The sequence below is a fragment of the Oculina patagonica genome, chromosome 5 (genome assembly GCF_052425735.1).
Source record: "Oculina patagonica isolate OP01 chromosome 5, crgOcupat, whole genome shotgun sequence".
Taxonomy (NCBI): Eukaryota; Metazoa; Cnidaria; class Anthozoa; order Scleractinia; family Oculinidae; genus Oculina; species Oculina patagonica.
The window spans coordinates 654,808-667,838 of NC_135762.1; the positions used below are offsets into that span (position 1 = coordinate 654,808).

The following is a 13,031-nucleotide window of genomic DNA, read 5'->3' on the forward strand; positions in this document are numbered from 1 at the left end:
AGATGAAATCAGGGAACGCATATGTCCCAAAATTACAAACATATATCGTGATTTATGGAATAAAAGGTTATCAGAGTAACGTTGATCCTAGGATATACGATCAGCTATATTATGTTGAAAATGATAGAATAGCTTTCAATGCATCAATTGATATGAAAACAAAGGCTATTTATGGTATTAAACCAGCTACTACTAATGACCAAGCTGTTAATTATGAACAGTTAAAACATTTTCGGGACAATTTGAAGTCTGATCTTGAATTAAAAATAGATAAAAAAAGAAACATCAGCTATTACCATAAAATTTTCGAGTATTTTTATAATCTAACGGATCCATCTGAATTCATCATGGCAGATAGTAACGGTGCTGTAGTGTCTGGATTAAATGGTAATCTTGTCTTTAATCCCACAAAATTGTTAGAAGATTTTGATCCAAAAAACGGCTTTATGAGTGGTTTCGAAATTAATTTAAATGAAAATGTCACTGAATCCGATGAATGGACTATATATATGGCATTTAAATATGACTATAAAGCCGGTGATAATAAAAGAATTAAAATAAACTTCGACAATGGTAGTAGTTTTGATTTTCCATGGGTGAAAGTAGAGTCTAATCAGTTATCACTCGATTATGATTTAGATGTATCTTATGAGCAAATTAGAGATGTTTACATAGGTGTTTATTTGAATCTCTGGTATACTAAAATAGGTAATCAATTTAGAATCGGTATTTGTAACAACGGCATTAGTCTCGATAAAATTTTCTCGGGGTATACGCTGAATGCATCTAGCCTTCAAATTTCTTCAGATTACTATGTACAAAGAATAGGTTTTAGTAAAATTCCATATTCGATAAATGGTAATGAGTATCATAAATGTCAATTTTTAGATAAAACAAAAAATGTTTTCTTCGAATAAAAATCGCTTAATTGTCTAAACAATATATATGAAGACTGCTGAATTGATAACTGAGATACTGAAAAGTATTGATCGATTGATTCAAAATATCAGGAAATTAATCAACTCAATGAAAAAAAAGAAAATCGAAAGAAAAAACATAGTCTAATCATATAATATATGACAGACAATCGCAAAATATTTGACTGGAATCATATTTCAGCCAAGTTAAATGAGGACCAAGTCACAGAATTAAAAGCCTATTACAGCACCTATCACAGAAAATGCTGGGCTTACAAGCAGGCCGTAAAGCGCTTGAAAAGACTGAAATTACTGGGTAACTCTTTGTCTATTCTCTTTGCATCCGGCTCCCTTGCATCAAGTATTGCTACAGGTGGTATTAGTTTGGTTGCAATTAGTACAATAGCGCTTTTAATACAAGGCTGGATGCATCATCAAAATCTCGATTTAAAAATTCAAAATAGTACATATGCATATCAGAGCTACCAGCATTTACTCAACTCAATTAAAAACACGATGAGATGCGGTGATTACAATCCGTCTAGCGTCATAATTTCAATGAAGAACATTGACGATTATGTGACGGATACCGGTCCGATAATCGACAAGTACCTACGAAAATATGATAAGAAATTTATTGGATGATCCGATTTATTTCGCCAAATTTTAATTCTAAAATCTCATTCCAATACAATCGATAATAGGCTAACGTTTTCTTGCTTTTGCTAATTTTGATAAATTCACAAGGTAGATTCATCATCAAAAAAAGCTGTTTAATTATGAATTTGGTTGATATAAGTCTTTTTCTACCTTTGTTTACAACAGGAATAGCGGATTCGATAATATCAAACACTTTATAAATCCGATTCCTTTGATCACGAGTCAATTGTACCCTATTTCCATAGCATATACTATTTAGCATATTTTCAATATGGTACTTCCGATGATATACCGATTTTCGCCGTATTCTATACATATTCTCATAAAAATCAATGTACTCACTGACATAATCATAACTATGAACCAAACCGCAATTTAGACAGACATCCATACCATTTATATTTTCTATATCCTGCTTACTACAGCATGGCTCAGCATCCTTGTTACCTTCTATCAATAGTTGATCGCATAAAGGGCATATAGGTTCTTTTAAAATTTTTAATTCATCGTGGATTTCAGAATTACAAACCATTATATATATAACACACATAACTTCACGGCACAGCTGTTTTTGGCAGTAAATTTTAGAGTAAACTTTTTGAGTAAACTTTTTGAGTAAACTTTACTCAAAAAGTTTATAAATAAAAAACTTTTTACTTGTTGAAATATGATTGGTCAATAGAAATCACGTCATTAAAAACATTGTGGAACCATCTTTTACTCATTAATCATTTATAACTTATGGCTAAAACCGTAAACTGAATAATTATGTATTTAATGTTGATCCTTACGAGGCCTTCCACGTTTTTTCTGGTTTTTAGATATACACTCTAAACGTACATGATTTTTGTCTTCATTTGATATTTCAGATAGCATTTTAATAATACAAATATTTGTTTTAAGGATGCTCTGAATACAATACATTTTATTAATGAAGGCTATATCATTCGAGCTTTGATCAGATTCTAAAAGGTGTTTGATATTTAATGTTATATCAGTCATTCTATATATATATTAAAGAAAATAATTATCTGTTTATATCTATCACTTAAACGCACTATAAAAAACACTTAAGGAAATAATATATAGTATATATAATGGGACGAAATAAAAAATACGATAATGAAGAAGACAGACAAAACGCTATTAAGGAAAGCAAGACCAGATATATGCTAAACAAATCATGGATATGTGATGCATGTCAACATGACTACACGCTCGCTGGAAAGCACTCTCACATGAGGACCAAGAAGCATATTAAAAATACTGTTATCAAGGCTATTGAAGACCAATACAACATAATACCAGCTGAAAACATAGAAAGCAATATTATATAATTATATATTGTATAGCACAGTATATATGAATTGCTGTTATCTGTTGCCTTAGGTGACCAAAAATATATTTATTTCTGGTTATCTTTTAAACGCACCAAAAAAATCTCAAAAATAATTTTTACTATAAAGGACTTAAAGAAATGGTAATTCTATATAGTACACAAAAATGGAAAAAAATATCTCATATATTAATATGAACGAATCAGATCTAGCTAAGCTATCGAAAACCGATCTTATAAAAATGATATTATCACTAAAAGCAAACCAACCAAGAGTTTACAAACCTAGGCAACCAATCCCAACTCCTCGTAAGAGTGTAAAACAGAGGGTGCAGGAGGATTATGAGGAAAATATCATTCAACCACCTCCTGAATTTAGGGATGATTACAAGCCTATACCAATGCCTAGGACTATAAAACAAAAACCAATTCCATTACCAAGGACTAAGATAGAGGAAGTTGCTAAAGCTATGAAAGGCTACACAAAGTCTTTTGAAATTGGTATAAAAAATAATAAAGACCCGTTATTACAGCTTCAAAACACAAGAAAAGCTGTAGAAAATCACATAATAAAAGAGCTATCAGCAATGAAAGGTGTTAAGTTCATTGAAACGCTCAAGGTGAAATTCACTAAAATGTCTGGGGATAGTGTAATATATAAAACCGCTTATTTCAACAGTAAAGCACAGACCATAATTAATAATCTGGAAATCGTTGAATCACTACAAGCATCTAAACAACAGATATTAAATTTCGTAGCTCAATGGATATCTGAAGGCTCAGGATGGACTATTGAATCAGTTGATGGTCATTATATAAATTTAGTCAAATATGAACCAATAAAAGGCTCCTCCTATATTCAGCTACCATATGAACTAAGAAACAGTTCGAAAGGATTGATTAACATGAAAAATGAGGATAATGAGTGCTTTCGTTGGTGCCATATCAGATGCTTAAACCCACAAGATAAATACCCCCAACGAATTAAAAAATCAGATAAAGCATACATTGAGAAGCTAAATTATGATGGGATTGATTTTCCCGTCAATATAAAACAGATAAATAAAATCGAAAAGCAAAATAAAATCAATATCAATGCATTTGGTTATGAAAACAAACAGCCATATCCCATCTTTGTTTCAAAAGAAAAATATAACAAAGATATGAATTTATTATTGATAACTGAGAATGAAAACAAGCATTATGTTCTTATAAAGGATTTCAACAAATTCATGTACAACCAAACCAAACACAAAGAAAGGAAGCATTTTTGTATGCATTGTTTGCAGTGCTTTAGTTCTGAAAGAGTATTGAACGATCATAAGGAAAACTGTATACAAGTAAATGGAGTACAAGCTATTAAAATGCCTAACAAAGACAATAACACACTAAAATTTAACAACTTCCATAAACAGCAACAAGTGCCTTTCGTTATATATGCCGATTTCGAAGCTATAACAGAAAAGATATCTAGTTGCAAGCAAAAAGATGATAAATCATATACTGAAGCATACCAAAAACATACCGACTGCGGATATGGTTATAAAGTTGTTTGTTGCTATAATGATAAATACACCAAGCCAGTGCAGATATACAGAGGAGAAAAAGCTGTTTATAAATTCATGGAAGCCATTTTAGATGAAGTTAAATATTGCAAAAAGACTATGCGAAAATTCTTCAAAAAACCATTAAAAATGACCAAAGATGATGAAGATGCATTTCAAAAAGCAAACGGATGCCATATTTGTGACAAAGCATATACTGATGATGACATACGAGTGAGAGATCATTGCCATATCACGGGCAAATTTCGTGGATCAGCTCATCAAGAATGTAATCTTAAACTGAGAATAGAGCCTGATAAGATAAAGATACCTGTTATATTCCATAACTTGAAAGGATATGACAGTCATTTTATAATGCAAGAGATTGGTGCTATTGTTAAAAACAATAAATACATAAATAAGAAGGGAGAAGAAAAACAAATGAATATAAATTCCATACCCAACAATATGGAAAAGTATATGGCATTCATGCTTGGCAATCATCTAACATTCATTGATAGCTTTCAATTCATAAGCTTAAGCTTGGATAAACTAGTAAGTAATCTGCCGAAAGAATCATTAAAATACACTTCTAAAATATTCGAGGGTAAGCAACTCGATCTGATGTCAAGAAAAGGAATATATCCGTATGACTATATGGATAGCTTTGATAAATTCAATACAGAGCTACCAACTAAAGAAGAATTTTACAGCATATTAAATAATGAGCATATATCAGACAATGACTATAAACATGCTCAAAATGTATGTAAAACGTTTGAGATCAAGAATATGGGTGAATACCATGATTTATATCCAAAATCAGATGTCCTATTGCTTGCTGATGTGTTTGAAAGCTTCAGAAAAACATGCTTAGAATTTTATAAACTTGATCCATGTCATTACTTTACAAGTCCGAGTTTATCGTGGGATGCTATGCTTAAAATGACTGATATAAAATTAGAGCTAATGACTGATGTAAATATGTACCAATTCATTGAAAAAGGAATGAGAGGAGGTATTAGTTATATAGCAAATCGATATGGTAAAGCAAACAATAAATATATGAAGGATTATGATAAAAAAGCTCCCTCAAAGTATATCATGTACCTCGATGCGAACAACTTGTATGGCTGGGCAATGAGTCAATATTTACCAACAGGTGGATTCAAATGGTTAAAACAGAAAGAGATTGATAAGATCAACTTAGCTCAGTATAAAGAAGACAGTAAGAAAGGTTTGATATTAGAGGTTGATCTTGAATATCCTAAAGAGGTGCATAATCATCATAATGACTACCCATTGGGAGCAGAAAAGGTAAAAGTAACCAAAGATATGCTATCTAATTATTGTAAAGACATTGCTGATAAATACAAAATTTCAACAGGTCTTGTTCATAAGCTGATACCAACATTAAACAATAAAGAAAAGTATGTACTACATTATAGGAACCTTCAATTGTATTTAGATCTTGGATTAAAGCTCACAAAAGTCCATCGAGTTCTCGAGTTTAATCAATCACCTTGGTTAAAGGAATATATCGATTTCAATACTCTAAAACGTACCAATGCTAAAAATACTTTTGAAAAAGACTTCTTCAAACTAATGAATAACAGTATATTCGGTAAAACCATGGAAAATTTGAGAAAGCGAGTTGATGTCAGATTGGTGACCAATGAAAAGAAACTATTGAAGATGACCTCAAAACCAACTTATGTTAGTAGTAAAATATTCAATGAAGACCTTGTAGCTGTGCATAAGATCAAAGAAACACTTACTTTAAACAGGCCGGCATATGTGGGTATGTGTATCTTAGATCTAAGCAAAACACTTATGTATGATTTTCATTACAATTATATCAAAGAAAAATATGGGGATAAAGCTAGGCTTCTATTTACAGATACTGATAGCTTAACCTATGAAATTGAGGCTGATGATGTTTACAAAGACTTTTGGAATGATAAGGAAAAATTTGACAATAGTGACTACCCTGAAAGCTCCCATTTTTATAATAAAACAAATAAGAAGGTTATCGGTAAATTCAAAGATGAAGCCGCAGGAGTGCCTATATGCGAATTCGTTGGTTTGAGATCTAAAATGTATTCATATGTAAAAGACAATTATAAAGAAGAACGAACTGCAAAAGGAATTAAGAAAAACGTCATTAAAAAAGATATGACACATGAAAATTACAAAGACACACTCTTTAATAACAAACAAATGCATCATACTATGAAAACCATCAGAAGTCAATGCCATCAACTTGGAAGCTATGAGATCAATAAAATATCACTTAGCTGTTTTGATGATAAACGATATATACACAATAATGGTATCATGAGCTATGCTTACGGCCATTATAAAATAAAAAAAACTTTAATATAATTCAATTATATATGGAAACAGTAAATCAACTAGCTAACCACATAAAAAAATTCACCGTCAAAGAACTAAAAAAAGAAATATTAAAGGTTAAAAAAACATTTCAAGTATCTAAACTACGTCGTGCTGAAGTCGAACAAGTTATACTTCTAAATCATCAGTATTTCACTCACTTATTAAAAACAAATAAAACCAATAAAACCAAAAAAACAAATAAAAAAACCGACAAAAATCACACAATGGTGTATTACGGAGCTGGTTGGGATATGAAGTTTTTGAATATGAAAAAGTACGCAAAAATAAAAACATTCATCCTCATCGACGCTTTGCCTAAATTACAGCATTATAAGCCTGATTCCACTGGTTATAAAGACAGTTACAACAAAAAAGTATTCATAAATAAAATAACAAAAGAAGCCAGTAAGAAGAGCTACAAACTAGAAAGCATAAAAGGAAATTTATTAACTTACACAAATGGTCCCAAAAAGATCTTGTATTACATAAATACTACGGTCGAGCAGAGTCTAAGAACACCTTCAATCAGAAATAAAATCAATAAAGCTATATGGATACACATTGAAGGATTTAATCCATACCAGTACGGATTAAAGGCAGGCGACTTACCTAATTTAAGAGAAACAATATCAGATCTATGATTAAAGGCACCGTATAAAAAAAGTTTAAAAAAGAGTATAAGAGATTTTGAAATAAATTTCAAAAACATCATAAAACTCGGCTTCGCTTGGTTTTCCAGATTGATATTAAAGTTATGATAACAAGGCTTGTTTAAACGCACTGTTTTCAAAATTTTGAAAAAGAGTATAAGAGATTTTGATATTTTGATTAAAGGGTTTAGCAAGGTTTGGTTTTTAAGGCTTGTTTTCTAGGGTTTGAATTTCGGTTTTGGATCCGAGATTTGGTTCCAATATTTGAATCCATTTTTGGATCCAGTGCTGTGAGTAGTATAGGAGTTGGGGATGTATGAGATAATAAAAATTTTTATGATCTCGTACCCCCAACTCCTATACTACTTTTATTCCTTTCAGAAAAGTTAACTGTTTTGGTTAAGAGCCAGCTCCAAATATCTTTTTTGTTTCACCTTGCAGGATGAAAAGTACGATCATATTGAAGCAGAAGAAATTAAAAAGGTCGAGGATGCCGTGGCAGCTAAAGACGAGTGGTTGAATACTAAGTGGAATGCACAGAACAAGCTTGCTGATCATCAAGATCCTGTTGTTTACGCTTCAGTTCTTCTCTCAGAAAAAAAGGTAATGGCCTTGCCGCTCTTTTCCTTTGGTTAGTTTATTTTCGTCTAGTTCTTTTTTCTCAGGCTCTCCAGGAGCCTGCTCGCAGGCTATTTTTCACAGTATTGAAAAGCGCTCAATCATGGCGCGGAATTCGAATTCAATAGCAAGTAATACCTGTAGTATTTAAGTTACGAAATACTGACAGTTTCTTGTTTGGTTAAATGTTAGTGTAAATTCGATGGAAAGCGACTAGTGGCTGATTTAGTTTTCAAAGGATTTGACTGTCATTTTCTGTCTCAGTTTATGAAATCCTTGCCTGTGAACAGGCTCTCCGGGGCGAAAAAAAATGCGTTTTGAAACCTCCAGTTTGAGAAATCTTGTGAACTAAAACATGCGATACACGAAGTTTTCTAGTCTTAATAAAACCAATCAGCATCCTGTTTTTAGTCAAAGTTCTCGTTAAGCCACCGGCGAGCGTAGCTCTTATTGCAGTTCCCAGCGGTTTGACACATAAACGAGGCGAAAGGGTCATTCTGCATTGTTGAAACCGATATGTTGACCCTTTCGCCTCGTTCGCATACCTTCTCAACAAAAAGAATATATTATCGCAGGCTCAACTACAATAGTGAAAAACTTTCAAACGTTAAAATAAGAGCTGCGTTTAATTGTAATTTGTTTTCTGTTTTTGCAGCTATTAGAAGACACTTGCTATACGATTTTGAACAAAGCGAAACCAAAACCTAAAGCCGAGCCACCCCCACCCCCAAAGGAAGAAGAGAAGAAGCAAGAGGCCGAGGGAGAATCGAAAAACGAAGAAAAAATGGATCAGGGTGGCGGGAGCACGGACAAAACTAATGAACAGCAAGGCGAGGAGGGAAAGAAACTTGATCCCGATATGGAGATTGATTAACGCTATGAAAAGAAAGGATTTAGAGATTATAACAGAGAAAGGAGTGCGGATTTTCACGTCAAGTGTGTGTCCTAAACGATTTATGTTCTCTTTTAGATTAAAGAGAATTGATAGACAAGAGTTTTATGAATTTCGCCGATATGTGTTGTTCATCTCTTTTGTCATCTCAAGCATCTCGAAACCTCAGTTCTCCCAACTGGTAAACATGTGATTCACTCAGTGTTAGTTGGGAGAATTTGATAATAATTGAAGTGCAATATCTGAGGCAATTTAAATCACGTTTTCACTGAAAATGGTAGTTTGAACTTTCGCAATCAGTTGTTTGAGTATCCTAGATGGCTTTCTAGTATTTTTTTAACAATCAGTTTGGAATTTTTTTCTTGGAAGTAATCAATATTGTACAATTGTGTGACGCTAGCACAAGTTTTGCTAGTGCGTTAGTTTACGCATGTAGCCTTGAAATTTCTTGTTTCTTTCTTTTTTTTGGCTTTTGTGCATTTTAAGGTGAACTTTTATTTCATCTCGCTATGAAAAAATATACATTAAAAAATAAAAATAGAATAAAATTACAAAAGCAAACAGAAGAAAAAATGTGAACCTGGCTGAATTTTAGTTCATTGCCGACCTTGACACGAAGACACTGTGTTTTCAACACTTTGAAGGATTAAAATTAATAAAGCTAGTTGCTCCACCTACAGTTTAAAGCCAGACTGATTATTTGTTTTCTTGTAAACAGTAAAGATATTCATTCAAAGAGTACATTGCATCCTGAAGAGCTTTCTGAAAGGGGAACGTTTTGACAGTAAGGGAAGTGGTCATAAGTGTACTCGACGAGGACCCACCTTGTGTAAGGGTATAGGGGGCTATGCAACACACCACCTGTCTGATAAGCCAAATGGACAAAATTTATTGGCCTTAAAATTTGAGTTGAGACTTTCATATTACATTTAGGTGTGCATGAAGCTTGCCTTGCTGGAGAAATGGCACAAGGAGGATTGAGTCTTTTTCTTAGTTTTTACTCCTGATAGAGTGGGGGGGGGGGGGGGGGGGGCTATACAAACAAGACACCATATTTTAAGGTGGGGACCACCTGTCTTTTTGCAGAGTGGTGGGTCCTGTCTGAGTATAATAGTTTTGACCATTTCCCTAAATAGCAAAGCAAAAGAATCTACCCATTATATTTATTAAAATAAAAAAGCTACTTCTCCAGTGCTGCGTGCTTTGTACTCTCGTAAAGCACGCTGTTAAAACTAATTACAGCGCTTGTTAGATTGACAATTATACACATGTATTTGTTGATTGCCATCCATTTCTTGTTGGTCACTTCCCTCGTATAACCAATCGCAGCCACCCTTAGGATTAGGGACACCCTTTCGTTCACTGTCATTCCCTTTTCGTACCTCACGATAATGTGAGACGCAACTCTTTTCTTCCCCGTTTTTTTTTTCCCTCTTTTCCCCCCCCCCCCCCCGGCGCCCTCTCTTGTCCTTTACTCTGTTTCCCGCTTCTTATCCACGGGTGTTTTTCGCCTGTGGGCTGAAAATCTGAGCCTGGACTGCGAGCAGTTTCTTTTCCAAGCGTGCGACGCGAAAAAAATGTTTGCGGTCGCGCGTAGGATTTAAGGGAGATCTTATAAGGAACGTCCACAAACGACTGCTTGCAGTCTACGCCTGAAACGTAAGGAACAGGCGAACGAAACGAGAGCGGAAGTCTTTGATGTCGTTCTAGGTAGCCTTGACAACATTGGACTTTTCTCTTTGGATCTGAATCTCAATAAAATTAAACAAAAGATACTAGATGAAACTATTGGCCCATACAGTCGGCTGTTCAAGGCTTCATCCTTTTGACCACTTTCTTCTAGTCACTTCGGGCGTCCTTCAAAAAGTTTTCTAATTAAAAAGAAAAAAACAAGCCCTGACATTTCACATATCGTGTTTGGGCAACGAGACGTTTAACCCAGTCACGTCAAGGGCTCGATCGATCTAGGATAGGATTTCACCAGACTAGAAAACAATATCGAATGTCGCCTCGCTCAGTCTTGATAAGATTTTACTCCAACAACATCTAATCACGCACCATCAAACGTATTGTTATTGTGTTGCTATAGAAGAGAGTGCGCTGGATCGAAGACACAGCAGGAGACCTTACAAAGTGCTATACTCGGTCAAGAACTTCAAACCTGAAGAGAAACGAAAAGGGAAGAGGCTTAAGTCGAACATAAACAGACGCGTGTGACCTGCTAAAAAGTTGAACAGAGATGGATTTGAACGCAACGGACGCTATGTTGCTAAATACAACAAAAGCTTCCTCGCTAATGAAAGGTAACGGGCCGCAAAGTGAATTCATTTACAAAATTTACTTGACAAGAGGCATACTCGCCATTCCAATGGCGTTGATCACAGCGTTCTCGAACGGTCTGGTGATTTTCCTGTTTCTGAAAGATCCAAGGAAGTGTCTTCGCTCATCGCCGACATGCGTTCTTGTCGCGTGCCTGGCGCTGGTCGATTTCCTAGTCGGAAGCGCCCTGGAGCCAACAGATGCTTATTACAATCTTTCGATGGCGTTTGGAAAGAAGCCTTCTGTAGAAAGAAAAGACTTGCAGAGCGCCGCGGCATATCTGCTTCTTTGCTCAATGCTTCTGTTTATGCTGATAACATTCGATCGACACACGGCGGTGTCGCGACCTATTCTATACGCCCACAGAATCACCAAGAAAAGAATTTACTTGAGTGTGGTCTCTGTATGGATCTATTGCGCCTTGCTCATCTTTGCAGTGCGACAATGGGGAAAAGATTTCAGAAATGAAATTTTCTGTGTTCATGTTGATGTGGTTTTGATAATTACTACCGTTCTTTTCTGTAAAATCGTCTACAAGCTCCGAAGGCATACCAGCACCTTAAGGAGGTTCAGTATTCACTCGGGCATGGGCTCGGGCGATGTTTATGTGGTTCAAGCCTCCGTACGAGAGAGGAAAGTAACAATGACACTATCTCTTATGCTTGTGGTATTCGTAGTATGTACAATGCCCTGGTTTCTGATGATGCAGATTTTTGGCTACTGCAAAATTTGCCAGAAAAATTGGTGGGTTATGAAGCTGCTGTTTATTTTGTTTCAAGCCAATTGCGCTTTCAACCCATTCTTGTGCACGCTTCGTATGCCTCCTTACAGAATGGCTCTGAAATGTATTTTATCGCGCTATGCATTTTCCCGCCGTTTTTTCACTTCAGTATGGCCAACAAGAGGAACATATCATGTGCAAAGAAGGCAGCGTACAGACTCTTATGTCCAGCGGGAAAGAATGAAGAAAGAAGGATCTTTCAGTTCAAGTTTACCGCGGTCACCATCTGTTTTGCAATTTGCTCTGAAGAACACCATTTGAGAATGTTGCGGGTGTCTGGCGAACTGCGGTGAAGTGTTCAGTACAGCAAAGTACAAGCCCCAATTCAGTGGATGCTATTTTCGAGAACAGTAACTTATTTGCGGGACTTAGTGGGAATTGGAGACTCAAAAGTACCAGGAACCTTAAACTTATGAGGAAATCGCCCTCAAAAGAGAAGATCGGAAACATTTTATGTAACTTTAAAAACTCGAAAGAACGCTCAAAACTTTCATGACGTTTTAATTTTACAACATGATACTTCTCAATCAAGCTCCCCGTTGGTAGAGAAATTAAATGTTGAACAATTCAAGTGACACATTGTTCTTTGACAAGTGTTTTAGAAGGGGTATATAAATTTTTTGGTCAGTTGATGGGAATTTGCCCGGGGGAATTTGTCAGGAAAATTTCGCTAAGTGGAAAGCTTAGCGGAAAAAATGTAATCACGTTTCTGTTTTGCCGGAAACACTTGAGAAAGTAGAAAACCTAAGAATTTTAACGTGATAAAAGTTCGCACGTTGTTTGCGGTTAATTGAACAACAGTTGACAGCTAAATAAATAGTAGTCCCTGAGTCGTTCGCTTTTAGACACGGCCGGGTTTTAGATAGTCAAGGGATTAACCTTTTTTTTCAGTTGCTATTTTGGATTAGTGCAGGTCT

At 34.9% G+C, this 13,031-nt stretch overlaps 2 protein-coding genes across 2 annotated transcripts in view; both read left to right on the forward strand.

Moving 5' to 3' along the window:
- The window catches only part of LOC144654587 (97 kDa heat shock protein-like), a 37,431-nt gene extending 27,731 nt beyond the window's left edge, over positions 1-9,700 (forward strand). The window contains exons 18-19 of the mRNA XM_078514757.1: positions 7,946-8,107; positions 8,778-9,700. Of these exons, the coding sequence (XP_078370883.1) occupies positions 7,946-8,107; positions 8,778-8,996 (381 nt within the window). The 3' untranslated portion in view covers positions 8,997-9,700. The remainder of the gene's footprint in view (positions 1-7,945; positions 8,108-8,777) is intronic.
- Positions 9,701-11,011: 1,311 nt separating this feature from the next.
- On the forward strand, positions 11,012-12,462 carry LOC144654588 (histamine H2 receptor-like). The gene has a single exon (XM_078514758.1). The coding sequence runs from the start codon at positions 11,254-11,256 to the stop codon at positions 12,373-12,375; it is 1,122 nt and encodes a 373-aa protein (XP_078370884.1). The 5' UTR covers positions 11,012-11,253; the 3' UTR covers positions 12,376-12,462.
- Positions 12,463-13,031: the final 569 nt, after the last annotated feature.

Bases quoted from the DNA above. Each gene is read 5' to 3' on its own strand.
- LOC144654588 (XM_078514758.1), top strand. From the start codon at position 11,254: ATGGATTTGAACGCAACGGACGCTATGTTGCTAAATACAACAAAAGCT.